Below are 15,050 nucleotides of genomic sequence, written 5' to 3'. Positions count from 1 at the left end.
CACTGGTGCTTCTGGGGTTTTTTCCTTTCCCACCCTTAGGTGGGGCAGGATGGTCAAGGCAACTGGAATTGAGTGTTTTCTTTTAGGTAGGTTAGCTCCCTTCTAGGTAACCTTCTGGGTAGATTAGTTTCTAGTTAAATAGTTTCTCCTGAAGGCAGGTTTTGTTAAGAACATAGCGTTCTGGTGTATTTCAAGATGGTTCCTTTTCTCCTCTTTCTGTTGGAAACATTGAAGAGATTTTCCCTGATATTCACTGTGAGGACCTGATAGAGCTTGTGGAAGTAAAACCAAACAGGTCAGGTGTCCCCTATGACTGGGTCTCCTTAGAATTTTTGACTTTCAGACTTATCCACACTGAGCCTCCAGTGGTTCGTCAATTTCAGTTCTGATTTTCCTATTTCAGCATTAGTTGCGAGGAGGATTCTGCTCTGGTAAGTGTGCCTTTCCCTATTCACCTGTTTCTCTAATTCTGGGGGTAGCATTATATTCTGTGACCTTACTTCTGACAGATCTAAGAATATCTGTCAGTTCATCTTGTTTACTTGTTATTGATAGATGGAGTGGAAATTTCTGAGCTCATTACATACTATAGTCCTTTTTTGTTTGTTTGTTTTTGTTTAGTTTCCTAGTCTAGCTTGGCCATCTTCCTCTCTGTCTGATGTTCATCTCTTTTTGTGTGTTCAACTAGCATCTTAATATCAATAGGTTCTACTTGTAATTAAGTACATCTGTTCTCCTATATGATCTCCTTAACCTCAGCTCAGAATGTGATCTTCCCTGTTACTTGACAAAATCTCAAACCTTGGTTATCTAACATTTCTTGTCTCTTTTTTAAAAAATATTTCTCTAAATTCTCTCAATTCTACATGTAGACTTCCTTCATTTTGTTCCCTATGCTCCTCAGCTCCTCTTTTTGTTCAGCTAAATAGGTTAGAATAATTGTTAAAGATTTATTTATTTTTACTTATTAAATGTTTTATTTATTTGTTAGAGCACGAGTAGGGTAAGGGGCAGAGGGCCCAATGCATCCTGGAACTCTAGGATCATGACGTGACCCGAAGGCAGATGCTTAACTGACTGAACCACTCAGGTGCTCCAAGATTTATTTATTTTAGAGAGAGAGAGAACATGGACATGTGTGCCACTGTGGGGAGGGGCAAAGAGAGAAAATCTTCAAGCCGACTCCCCACTGAGCATGGAGCCTGACAGGAGGCTGCCCCTCACAACCCCTGAGATCATGACCTGAGCTGAAACCAAGAGTTGGATCCTTAACTGAGCTCCCTGGGAGGCCCTAGATTAATTTCTTAAAGAGAATTCATATCCATTCTCAGTATCTTTTAATTCCTGCTGTCCACTGCTTACATTTGTTGTAGTACTCACTTGTCCTCCTTTTTCTTTTCCCTTCAATCAAAACTTACTGAGAATCTTACACATGGGGCTGTAGGGAATACAGAAATGTATAAATTTACAAAACAGAGTTCACAATGTTCTTAAATCATGTTACTTTCTTGTTATGAAACCATCACAGTGTTCCCATTTCCTATGAATTAAGATTTAACTCTGAACCTTGTGATTCTATTATATGGTTCCACTTAAGATTTTTACATTTTTTTCCTTCTATCCATCCCCCCTCTTATACTCCATACTTTAAACAGATATTGGTACTCTCTGCATTTATTCCATTCTACCTTTTTAAAATGTTCTTTCTGGAATACTTTTCTTTCTTTCTCCATTCCTACCAGAATCTTCCTTGTTTTCAAAGTCTATCTCAAAAGCCATGACCCCAGTAAAGCCTTTTCCTCATTCTCCCAGTGGTGGCTTCATTTATCCTCCAACTTCCCCATACTTTGTACTAAAGATGACTTTTCTTTGGCTACCATATTATATGGTGTCCTATATATAATGATCTGAGAATTTCCCTTATGCTTCTGATAGAATTTGAGTTTTTAAAGGACAGTGCTAGAGTCTGTCATCTTTGAAATAACCAGCACATGATAAGTGCTATTTATGTAATTTTTTAATTGTATCTCCACCTTTGGTGAAGTATGAATTCTTCAAGGTCTAATTCAAGTTCACTTCTATAACCCTTCCCTTAGGCACTACAGTACAACTATCTTAGCAGTTAGACAGTTTCCATTGTCTTTTTTTTGTGTGACACTTCATAAAACTGGTGGGACTTTGCTTTATAAATTGTTGAATCCCAGTACACAATTCCTAACATGTGCTTAGTAAATATTTGTTGAATAAGTGGGAAAGTTATCTGTTTCTCTACTTTCACATTACTTTATTGGTATCTCTTACAGCACTTATCACATCCTAATTTATTTGAGGAAACATTTGTATTTTCTATCTGCCTTTTCCTGGTTGTAATGCTGCAAGGGAAATGGTAAGGGAAAGATCTCATCTAAATTCCTTACAAAGCCTCACTCATGGAAACAGGAATACATTCGTTCAGTCAAATTATTTTTTTTTTGAGCTCTTATTTTATGCCAGTGATTATTCTATGAAATAAGGATCTAAGAGCAACTAAGATGGGTAAAAATTCCTGCTTTCATGGACCTTACTTTCTAGTTAGGGGAAACACTGTATTAATACTTAGCAAGTTTAATATTAGCTGGAAATTATCACCTGTAAAGAGTTTTTTCTTTTTATTTCCCCAGAACTTTCACTTCTATTTAATGTATTATTTACATCTCTTAATTATACTTTTTAGTCTCTATATCTCTAATTACACTTTCTTTTTGCCTTTTATTAAGCTTCTGTTTATGTGATAGAAACTCTACATATTTTACCTGTGTTCTCCAAAAAACAAAAACAAACAAAAAAACACTGCAAAGTACTTTCTTATTTCTGTTCTATAGATAAGAAGACTGAGGCGTGGCGTTGGTAAGCAAATTAATTTGATTTAATTATGGCATATAACTAAGTAGAGGTGAGATTTATGCCAAGATCTGTTTGTTGCTAAAGCCTAGATGTACTCTCGTACTATACCTTATTTCCCGTTTCTTTCCATTTTTTCAAGATAAGTAAACTTCTAACCTCTCTTTTTTCTTTCCTGATAGCCACAATATGAGAACAGTTCACTCCAGACTCCATTCTCTGATCAATCAGTGTCCCATTCCCAGCAAGAGGAACTTGAGCAAAAGCTTGCATCTACTGAGAAAGAGGTTTTGCAGCTCAATCAGTTTCTTAAGCAAAGAATAAGCCAATTTAGTGAAGAGAAGAAGAAACTGGAGGAAAAGGTAGATATTTTTTAATAAAGTTGAATTAAGTCAATAACATTCCTTCAACATATAATCATTGGTTATCTACTGTATTTTAAGTGTGTGTTATACCAGGTTGCACATTTATATTGAAATGATTAGTTTTGTAGTGACTTTTGAGAAACCCTGTGCTATCAACAAAAATACAAATGTGGGAGGGATTAAAATATTTTCTCACCTGAGATTTGTTAATTAACAGATTGTGTGAAAATTATGATTCACGGATGCCTGGCTGGCTCAGTTGGTAGAGCATGCAATTCTTGATCTCAGGGTCATCAGTTTGAGCTCCACATTGGGCATGGAGCCTACTTAAAAAAAAAAAAAAAAAAGAAAGAAAGAAAATTATGATGATTCAGTGGATACAATTTTTAAAATATATTTTTATATTTCATCTAAAGTTTTCTCATTTTTAATTACTTTTGGTGTCCAATGCTTAATAAAATTAATTTATATATTAACTACATATTTAATGTAGTTGGTAAATCTGAAGAATGGGCTGGGTGGCCACTTCCTACTTGGATATCTTAAGAATATTTCAGACTGTTCAGGTCCAAAACATAATTTGCCTACCACGTGCCCTCTTCTTAAAACAAAAATTTTCTTCAATGTTCATTACTGTATATTCAGTCATTCATGCTGGAAATCTTACTAACACTGATTAAGCCTGTCTCCTAATTATATAAAAGAATCTGTCCAACACTACCAGACCAGTCTAAATTATCATGTCTTGGCAAAGATTTTATAAGAGCCTCTTCATTAGTGTCTCTGAATCCAGTCTTGCCCTGCCTGTCTGCTTTCCCTCTATCTCCAATAACTTTCTTTTTGTGATTATTAATTCCATGTATTTTTATTATATTTTGAAAAAGCAAAGCATAATTTATATATGGTCAAATATATAAATCTTAGGTGTTCAGTTTGGTATTATTAATAGTATATAGTCATATAACTGCTATCTAAAATGAGACACAAAACATATCAATCACCAGGGGTATGTGGCTGGCTTATTTGGTAGAATATGTGACTCTTGATCTCAGGGTCATGAGTTTGAGCCCCACGTTGGACATGGAGTTTGCTTAAAAAAAAAAAAAAAAAAAAACCAACACGTCAGTCACCTAAGAAGTTCCCTTGTGCTTCTTTCTAGTCCAGTCTTCTTCCTCTTTCTGAAACACTGTTATTGCCATAGATTAGTTTTGAATCTTCTTGGACTTCATATAAATGGAGTCAACTGTATATATTCTTTTGTGTTGGTCTTCTTTCACTTAATATCTTTGAGATTTATTTATATCATTGCATGGATTCCTATCTACTGCTGAGTTGCATTCCATCATATAGACGGATCACCTCCTGTCTTGTTAATGGACATTTGAATTGTTTGCATTTTGGGGAAATTATGAATAAGGCCACTGTGAGCATTCTTGCACCAGACATTTTTCATTTCTCCTGGATAAATTCCTAAGAGTGGAATTTCTGAGTTACATATTTCATAGGGTAAATGTTTAACTTCTATAAGAAACTACTGAATTCTGCACACTTAGTGACCTTTCTGAGTTGGCCGTGTGGGTTGGCTACCCTGAGCCAGTTGTCCTGTGCTGAGATGCTTCAGAGCCTTATTAAAAATGCTTAGATCCCCATGAAACCTTACTATACCCAAGTGCACCAAGAGATTTGGGTACGAATGAGGTTGATGGGCTTCATCGTGTATAAAATTAGGAGTGCTGATTAAAGAAGTAAAGCTTTGAAAGCTTCAAGTCCTGCACCTGCTTGTGGTCATCATTAACCACCTTTACTTGGAGTACACATCAGATAGAACATAACCCTGGCTGCAAATTTCAGTAAGCTGTTAGATGGGAATGTGGAACATCACTGTGCACTTGTAGAAGTGCTGCTTCCTTTGTGATAGAAATAAATGTACCTTTGAAATGCCAAAGAGAGAGATTGGAAGAAAGAAATCTGCGTTCTAGTATTTGTATCATTTAACACGTCCACTATCAATATGTGAGAGTTCCAGTTGCTCCATGGCCACCTAGCCCATTCTTCAGAGTATGGAGGACTGAACTTTTTAAAAGGAATATCCAATCATTTCACTTACATTACCCAACAGTGCCATCTCAGTGTTGTCTTTAAAATAAGAATCAGGGACGCCTGGGTGGCTCAGTGGTTTGGCGCCTACCTTTGGCTCAGGGCGTGATCCTGGAGTCCTGGGATCAAGTCCCACATCGGGCTCCCTGCAGGGGGCCTGCTTCTCCCTCTGCCTGTGTCTCTGCCTCTCTCCCTGTGTGTCTCTCATGAATAAATAAAATCTTTAAAAAATAAAAATAAAAATAAAATAAGAATCAGGGCAGCCCGGGTGGCTCAGCGGTTTAGCGCCGCCTTCAGCCCAGGGCATGATCCTGGAGTCCTGGGATCAAGTCCCACATCGGGCTCCCTGCATGGAGCCTGCTTCTCCCTCTGCCTGTGTCTCTGCACCCCCCTTGAATAAATAAATAAAATATTAAAAAATAAAATAAGAATCAAATTCTTTCCATGGCCAGAAAGACTCTAATTCTATAACCGCAGGCTCTGTCAATCTCACTTTAGTATGCTGTTTCTTTTCTTTTTCTTTTTAGTACGCTGTTTCATGGTACAGTGCTTATAGTTGGTACAGTGGTCATAATTTGTTTCTTGGTCCCAAGAATCTTGACACAAAGTTTTTTCTCTTTGGTAAATACTTGACTATCTTCTCCCAATACTCCGTTACCTATTTATTTTGTTAAGTGTCATCTTAAATATCTTTCTCCTCCATCCTCTTCCTTTATATGTGTAGAGCATTTTGTTCTTGTTTTTCCAGTGTTTAACATGATTTTGATAATCATTATGTTTTAGTATTTCTCTGTATGCTCCAGGATGGTAGGGACATAGCAGTTTTGTCACTGTAGCATGTATAGCACCAGCCATGGTACCTGGCATATTAAATGGATGGATGGATGCTTTCAAGTGATTTTTGCCAACAGGAAAGAAAAGAGAGTGGGATAAGCCCATCAAAGGACTCTGGAAAGAATAATTAGAGATATTAAAGATGTCAGAGGAGTGCGTGATAGAGCAAATTCCTGAGATAAATAGAGAAAGGTTGATAACAGATACCAAGATGGGGAATTACTTTAGGAAAAGAGGAACAGTTTTTCTCTGCAGTGAGGGAATTGAGAATGGAACTGTGTAGAATAGAAAAATTAAGGAGGAGGGTTAGTGTGGATGGTAGAGGTTGTGCCAGAGGCCACGGAGATGATTTGAATTCTTGAAGGGAGTGTAGATGCTGGTAAATAGACTCACGGGTAATGCATCAACTGACCAGCGTGTTAAGCCCACATGAGATTGGATTGCATTATTTCTTCTGCATTTCCTCTTTGTTATCCTGATACTACAATAGGAAAACATTTGATGTGATAATAACAATAGAAGTTACTCTGATAAGCTTTTTCTTGTATATGCCAGACAGCATGTTAAGGTGCATTAAATACGTTTTCTTATTTAATATTAACTAATCTCACAAAAATCCTAATGCATAAATACTATACCCCCTTTTTTAAAAATGAACTAAATGATGTTTGGAGAAAAGTTGAGTAATTTGTCTAGTTGCATGTAGGTATAACTGTCACAAAGCTAGGAGTAAAATTCAAGACAGTTTAATGCTACAGCCGATGCTTGGCTTCTAATAATAATTTAGAAAAATAAAACATAGAGGAAAGCTTTTCCTCAGTAATCTGTTTTGTTTTAATAACTATTTAAAATGAAGAAAAATACATTCATTTATAAACCTTTTCTGAAAACAGAGCCCCTCCTATTGCCTTTGAGGAATAATCTCAGTACTAAATAATATCTTCTTGAAAGGAAAAACCTAACCTTTTACAAATGGGATAGGGGAGATTTATTAGTAATACCTCATTTTACCTGGAGATAATTACTGGAGTTCAGATTTTAGTAATCAGCATAAAACTTGAAAGTTTAAAAAACAAAACACAAAGAGCTTCTCCTTAGTGAAGAGGGTTAAAAAAATCCCAAGACCCAGTGATTATGTGTAATCCACTTGTAGTCAGTCAACAAATAGCAAAAACAGTATTCAGTAGGAGATTGTTGGCAAAGATTTGTGATCAAAAGCAGCAGGCTTGACCTGACATCAAAGAAGGCAGTTGACCAGCCAAAGAAAAAGAAGAAAACCAGGACATCTTTGCATAGTAGAAGACATCATGACTAACCTATTCTATTGGCTGCTTTTCGGGGACATCATTGTGTCACACTTCAGACACTTAAAAAAAAAATTAAAAATAAATTAGGGAGCCCATAGTAAAAATAGACTGGCTAGTTATTTCTATAAGTTACAGGGTCACTTGCTAAGGCAAGAATAGGCTTTGTCAATGGGGAATCCAGGCACAGCTGGTTTCTAGAGAATTTATGGAAATCTGGTTGTGTGTAGTGTGAAAGAATTGAAAGAACATTGGCTTTTCAGTCAGATGATTTATATCTAAATCTCATCTCTGTGTCAGTGACTTGCAGTTAAGTTACTAAAGGGCTGTGGACCTCATATTCAAAAAGTTAATTACATGTCTTTTTTGGAAAAATGTTCACATCCTCTGCTTAGTTTGTAATCATATTTGTTTTTTGGTATTGATTGTATAAGTTCTTTATGTATTTTGGATATTAACTCCTTATTCGATACATCATTTGCAAGACGCTTAAAGTTGCTAAGTATCACTAATCATCAGGGAAATTCAAATCAAAACCATGAGATAATCACCTTACACTTCAGAATAGCTAAAATAAAAAAATGTAAGAAATAACAAGTGTTGATGAGGAGAAAAAAAAAAAAAGTTTGTGCACTGTTGATAGGAATGCAAATTGGTATAGCCACTGTGGAAAATAGTATGAAGGCTCCTTTAGAAATAGAATTACTATACGATCCAATAATTCCACTACTGGGTATTTACCCAAAGAAAATGAAAACACTAATTCAAAAATATATATGCAGTCCTGTGTTTATTGCAGCACTGTTTACAATAGCCAAGATATGGAAGCAGCCCAAATGTTTACTGATAAATGAATGGATAAAGATTTGATACATATAAACACTACTGAATATTACTCAGCTGTAAAAAAGGAGATCTTATTGTTTACAATAACACAGATAGATGTAGGGAGTATAATGCTAGGTGAAATAAGCCAGAGAAAAACATACACCATATAATTTCACTCATCTGTGGAATTTAAGAAACAAAACAAATGAACAATGAGGAAGCGAAATTAAAAAACAGAGTCTGAAATACAGAAAACAAACTGGTGGTTACCAGAGGGGCTATGTGGAGCTGGGAGAGGAGTGGTAAAAAGATAGAGGGAATCAAGAGTACACTTATTTTGATGAACACTGAATGATGTATACAGTGCTTGAATTATTATACTGTACACCTGAAAATAAAATAACACTATGTTAATTATACTTTAGTGAAAAAAGAAGGGGGAAAATGAGAGGAAAAAAGAAATTGTATTATGTGGTCTTTCAGATCACTATCAAAGTCAGCAGTCTGTGAGTTCTGTTCAATCACAAATTGTCACACCAGCACACTGGCCTTAATCCTGAGAAAGCACCAGTAAAAGGATTTGTCAGTTTTACCAGTGTTGGTCCTTACCCAATGTAATAAATGGATCCTAATGTTATTGATGGAATAGAATAAATGAAAGGAGATGTGATTTTCTAAGTAAGGTTTTCTTAATAAAAGTTGTTAAACATTGGACTCGAAGGGAATTGGATAAGGCATGAAAAAAAAACTAGGCTGTGCAAAGTGTTAGCTTTAATAAAATTGGGGAGAGTAAGTCATACTACTAATTATTGGCACTTATTTCCCTGGTGAATGTGGGAAAAGGCTGTAAAAATATTTTAGAACCCTGTAAGTTTCTAAATTTTGAAAGACTGGAAATTTAAGGTGAAATAGAGTCTGGAGTTTATTTTTTAGGTAACTGTATACACATTTATAATTGATCTGAAATATTAAAGAACTTTGAATATATGATATGAAATTTAAAGAGAACATTTTTCAAGTTTGGAAGGGTGAAAAAATTAGTACATAAAAATCTGAGGTTCAGTCTACACAAAGTGGGATAGTCTGGAATCATATAGTATATGTGTCCTACAGTAGGTGTTCAATTTTAACATATTCCATCAATCCTAAAATGACATTAGTGGTGCAGCACACCTTCATTATATGTAATTTTGAGAAAGAAAATATGTTGCATATTCAATTATGACATAATACTTTTAACAGTTGCCTTGGCTTGAGGTGTGGATGGGTCTCACTAGTGCTCTCATTTCTTCCCAAGTATCTGGTAATTTTGGTAAATTCTCCTGGCTTTGATTGCATTTCTTGAGTACATGATAAGCAATTTCTTAGCAAATCAGTAACAGAACAGCTTTAAATACTTTTAGATATCTTCCTTTCTTAATTCACATAAAACATTTGGATATAGCTTTGTAAGAAATAAGAAATTGAGGTCTGGAGATGAATATTACTGGTTTTAACATTATACCCTGTGGCTCTGTTTGTTTTTCTGGATACTCAGTAACTTTTTTTCAACACCAAGTTATAATGTAACATTGTTAAGGTATTTTAAACATCATTTAAATTCAGCACATAATTGTAGCACATACACACTGTTGAAATGGCACAGATAGGAATAGCTTTGACCAAGTTTGCACATGTGCAGGCAATGAAAACTGTATCATTACTGCTAACTGGCTGACTGTAGTTTATAGGATGCCATTGGTTGTAAAAGCAGACAAAATTTAAAAACTCTTGACTTCAGTGATACGAAAATTTATAAAAATGTGAATCTTAGAATTGATGAAATAAGGTGAATCTAATTTGAGTTGGTGGTAGCCTTAGCTGTAACCTAGAACTGTTGGTTTTGTTATTATTTTTTAATGCCACAAAGCTCCTGAAGATTTATAATTTTTTTCTTTAGCTTAAAACCAGAGATAGATATATCAGTAGCTTGAAAAAGAAATGCCAGAAGGAATCCGAACAAAACAAAGAAAAGCAGAGAAGAATCGAGACCTTGGAAAAGTATCTGGCTGATCTTCCAACTCTAGATGATGTGCAGAGTCAGAGTCTACAGGTAACAAAACTAAAATGCTCATCTTTAAATGACATGAAAACATACTGCTTTCTTAGGTTGACTCCAGAAATTTTAAAATCTTTATAACTTAAAATTTTATATATTTGTCTAATTATGTTAAATGTGTTTAATTGCTGTTTTTAGGATTAAATTTAATTAGAAACTTTAAGCGTGAGTTTGTCTTTCTTATTAATATATGATTACTTTCCTATGAAAGCTGTATATTAACTTCTTAACATTCTACTCTAAAAGGTAGTTTTGAAGCCAGTCTGACAGCCCCATCCCCTTAAGTGCACCACAGTTCTCACTTAATCTAATATTCTCTGGGATCCATCAAGGCTCAACGAGACTTCAAGACCTTTTCTTTTCTTTTCTTTTCTTTTCTTTTCTTTTTCTTTTTCTTTTTCTTTTTCTTTTTCTTTTTCTTTTTCTTTTTCTTTTCTTTCTTTTCTTTTCTTTTCTTTTTTTCTTTTCTTTTCTTTTCTTCTTTTCTCTCTCTCTTCTCTTCTCTTCTCTTCTCTTCTCTTCTCTTCTCTTCTCTTCTCTTCTCTTCTCTATTTACTTATTCATTCTATTTTTCCAGATACTTGTTTTCTTCATTTTTTCTTGACCTTTCCACAAATTCTTACACCTTAGTCTGTGGTCTCCATTCACTCCTGTGATCTCTTCTGACCATTTTTCTTTCTTGATGCCTCAACAGAGTCTTTCTACCAATTTTGGTGAAACCTGTCTTCTAGAAATCTTACTTATAAATCTGTTAAACCTACGCTTCAGTCTTCTCCCTTCTTCTCATCATGGAATTCTCAACTCAGCACTGTGACATTCAAGGATAGAAATTTTTTTGTTCTGGATTCTGTCCTGTGCATTAAAGGATGTTTCACAGCATTCTTGACTCTACCTACCAGATGCCGATAGCACTGCTCCTACCCTCCTCCCTCCCCCAAACCAGAACTGTAGACATTTCCAAGTATCTCTTGGGCAGGGAGAGAAATCACTCTCAGTCGTGAATTACTGGTTTAATCCATGGAGTGTCATTATTGTACAGACTCTAGGCCTAGAATGGACTCTCTGTCTATATTAATTTATAAATTGTAAGACTAAGAGACGATAATGTCAGGAAGGAACTAAAGAAGTACCACAGGGGTTTGTATGAGTAGGAATAGAGAGAATTATAGTTTGAAAAACATGTGTTCGTGACAGTGTAGAGCCATTAAAATCCTTATCTACTGTTGATGGGAATATAAAGTGGCATAGCCACTGTGGAAAGCCATACATTTCCTTTAAAAATTACCATTGGGGATCCCTGGGTGGCTCAGTGGTTTAGCGCCTGCCTTTGGCCCAGGGCATGATCCTGGAAACCCGGGATCAAGTCCTCAAGTCCCACATCAGGCTCCCTGCATGGAGCCTGCTTCTCCCTCTGCCTGTGTCTTTACCTCTCTCTCTCTCTCTCTCTCATGAATATAAATAAAATCTTTTAAAAAAATTTACCATCAATTCACTTGGGTATGTACCCAAAAGAATTGAGAGCAAAGTCTCAAACATGTTTGTAGATGACATACGTTCATAATAACATTTAAAGGCAACCCAAGTGTCCACTGATGGATGAATGGATAAAATGACACATACACATAAAATTCAGATATAAAAAAGAATGGAATTTTGAAACATGGATAAGCTTGAATACATTGTGCTAAATGATATAAGCCAAACCTAAAAGGTAAATACTCTGTGAGGTACTTAGAGTAGTCAAGTGCATAGAAGCAGAGAGTTAGAGTGTGGTTGCTGGAGGCTGACGGTGCAGCTGAAAGGGAAATTGTTAATGAGCACAGAGTTTGCTTTACAAAATGAAAAGAGTTCTTGTGATTAAACAACAATGTGAATGTACTTAAACACTATGGAATTGTAATTTTAAATGCAATAAAGATGATAAATTTTGTGTTATGCATGTTTTATCATTTTTATTTTTAAAAAAATAAAAATTTAAAAATGCCCCCAAACTGAGATCATTTACCTTTCTCTGTCTTGTAGAAATTTCTTTTTTTTCTTTTTTTTTTTTTTTAAGACTTTATTTTGGAGAGCAAGAGCATCAAGCATGGGGGGGGGCGGGGCAGAGGAAGAAGAGGATCTTACCCAGATTCCACATTAGTGCAGAGCTTGATGTGGGGGTCAATCCCAGATTCCTGAGATCATGACATGACCTGACCTGAAACCAAGAGTCAGACGCCTGACTGACTGCACCACCCAGGCGCCTTTGTCTTCTAGGAATTTCTGACCCTATTCTCCATAATCTCATTCTCCTAGCTCCCTTGAGACACAAAGGGGGAAATGAAGTATTATTAAGTACTCTAGATATAGATAAGGTATAGAGTAATTTTAACCACAAGCTTGTTAATAAGAACATTGTAACAGTTCCTAGTAGAAACACATTTAATATTCTGTGTGTTATGAATTTTCTCCTTAGCTTCAGGTTCTAGAAGAAAAAAATAAGAATTTGCAAGAGACTCTCCTAGATATGGAAAAAAAGCTTGAAGAGATCAAAAAACAGTGTCAAGAAAAGGAGGCACAGCTAATATGCCAGAAAAAGAAAGAAAAGGAGTTGGTAACTACAGTTCAGAGGTAAGAAAATCTTCAGTATTTTTTATACCTGCTTTTGTTATTTATATTTTTCATGAAACATTTCACTTAAAATACATTAATTTATAGTTACTACTGTAGTGTTACCTTAAAGATATACTCTTAAGAACCATTAAGTATTATGTCATTGAAACAGGTTGTTTTGCCTATGATTTGACATCTTAATGCAACATCCTGATACCTTATCAAACGTTTTAGATGAGAATAGTTAAAATCTACCCCCCACCAAAAAAAACCCAACCAGTTGAAAACTGAAAGAATTAGCACAGTTTCATTGCTTTGCCAAAAGTAAGTATAAATTCTAGATAATAAAGAGAGGCAGTCAGATACTCAAGCTGCACTCCTTACTGTGATATATTAGAGGTAAATTGGCTCCCATTTTACCTTACTGCAGAGCAACAGGTGTGGCCGTTGTGCCAGGTGTCTTCCAAGTTTACTTACATATCTTGCTTCATAGTACTCTTCTCTTTTAAATTAATACAGTTAGAATGATAGGGAATATCACTTGTTAGTACATTTAGGTAATATCTTTAAGCTGGAAAATTAATACTAGATTCCTGAAAAACCTAGAGAACTATGTTATATATACATCTACATGTACTCTCCGTTTTATAGAACTTAACCTTAATAGATGATCAACTAAAAATAGATAAAACTGACTCTCCAGAGGTATAAGACAATAAAGCAACAAAACTAAATTTAAGAAATATACTCTTCGTGCTTTTACCAATTCTGTGAAACTCTAATCAAAATCCATCTGATAATTCCATGTTAATATTGCTTTACTACTTTGAAAGTGTTAATTATGCCTGGTCTACTTTGTTCCTTAGATTTCAGTGCAGAAAACCTCTGATTCTGGGACAATTCAGTCTTCAGTGTTTCTAATCTCAGCTACAAAAAGTTCATATATTTTTAATTTTACCTATATTTTCGCCCTATATTCTGCTTTTTTGTTCTTTAATTTTCCTTTCTATAACTCTATATTTTATATTCTATCCTCTAGTCTCAAAACAGCTTCTGACCTTTATTTTTTCTACCATATATTTTTTTTTCCACCTTAGAGAAAATGAGAAGAGGTAATATATCTATCTGTTCTGTTTTATAGGGCATTTCGATCACAAACTCAAACTACGTCATTTAATGAATAGAATTAGGAACACTTGAAAATAATTTGAATGTTTTGCTCCATTGTGTGGAGTATATTTAATATATTATACCTTCTCTTTTATTTAGATTTTCTTTTTTATTAGGTTTTTAGATAACATTGAGCCTAGTACTATTGATTAGAAAGACTTAGTAGAGTGTGTTTCAGAATGCATGTTCCATTTCTTTATCTCAGTACTCTCTGAGATAATAGCATCCCAGAAAATGTCTCTTGATTTCAAATAGATATAAAGGACCAAAGGAGGTCTTTCTGTGATTATTCTGTACTTGTGTGGTTCTGGTGTCACTTGTCTGTGTAGATTGGGGTGTTATTTCAGTTTCCTCAGCCATATGATAAAGTTTTCCTTGGTTCCAGAAGAACTTCAGATGTATATGTGACTATGAATTAGATCATTACATTTATCTGTGCCTATATAATATTTCTAAGTTAACTGCTTTTATATACATATATATATGAACTTATGCTTTTATATATATTTTATATATAACTGCTTATGTAAGTTATATAAGTATATATGAACTTCAGCTTTTTAAAAAGCAAATAATAGGGGATCCCTGGGTGGCTCAGTGGTTTAGTGCCTGCCTTCAGCCCAGGGCATGATTCTGCAATCCCAGGATCGAGTCCCACTTTGGGCTCCCTGCATGGAGCCTGCTTCTCCCTCTGCCTGTATCTCTGCCCCCCCCCCCAGCCCCCGTGTGTCTCATGAATAAATACATAAAATTTTTTTAAAAAGCAGATAATATGTTTTCCATTAGAATTGAAAATGTAAGTAAAATATGTGGATGGGGTCCCTAGTAATACAATAGTGGTACCTTTGCTACTCAAGAGATTTATTATTTTTTTAAGTGAGC

General features: G+C 35.1%; 1 protein-coding gene and 1 pseudogene across 2 annotated transcripts in view; both read left to right on the top strand.

Moving 5' to 3' along the window:
* Window positions 1-15,050, top strand: part of CEP85L (centrosomal protein 85 like) — a 151,469-nt gene that overhangs the window by 109,078 nt on the left and 27,341 nt on the right. For both annotated transcript variants that reach the window (XM_072831719.1, XM_072831725.1), the window contains exons 6-8: window positions 3,063-3,242; window positions 10,248-10,400; window positions 12,862-13,016. In XM_072831719.1, the coding sequence (XP_072687820.1) occupies window positions 3,063-3,242; window positions 10,248-10,400; window positions 12,862-13,016 (488 nt within the window). The remainder of the gene's footprint in view (window positions 1-3,062; window positions 3,243-10,247; window positions 10,401-12,861; window positions 13,017-15,050) is intronic.
* Window positions 4,858-5,352, top strand: LOC140636493 (ATP synthase subunit ATP5MJ, mitochondrial pseudogene; annotated as a pseudogene).

Source organism: Canis lupus, chromosome 1 (assembly GCF_048164855.1).
Source record: "Canis lupus baileyi chromosome 1, mCanLup2.hap1, whole genome shotgun sequence".
Taxonomy (NCBI): domain Eukaryota; kingdom Metazoa; phylum Chordata; class Mammalia; order Carnivora; family Canidae; genus Canis; species Canis lupus.
This window is presented reverse-complemented; position numbering and strand designations above follow the sequence as displayed.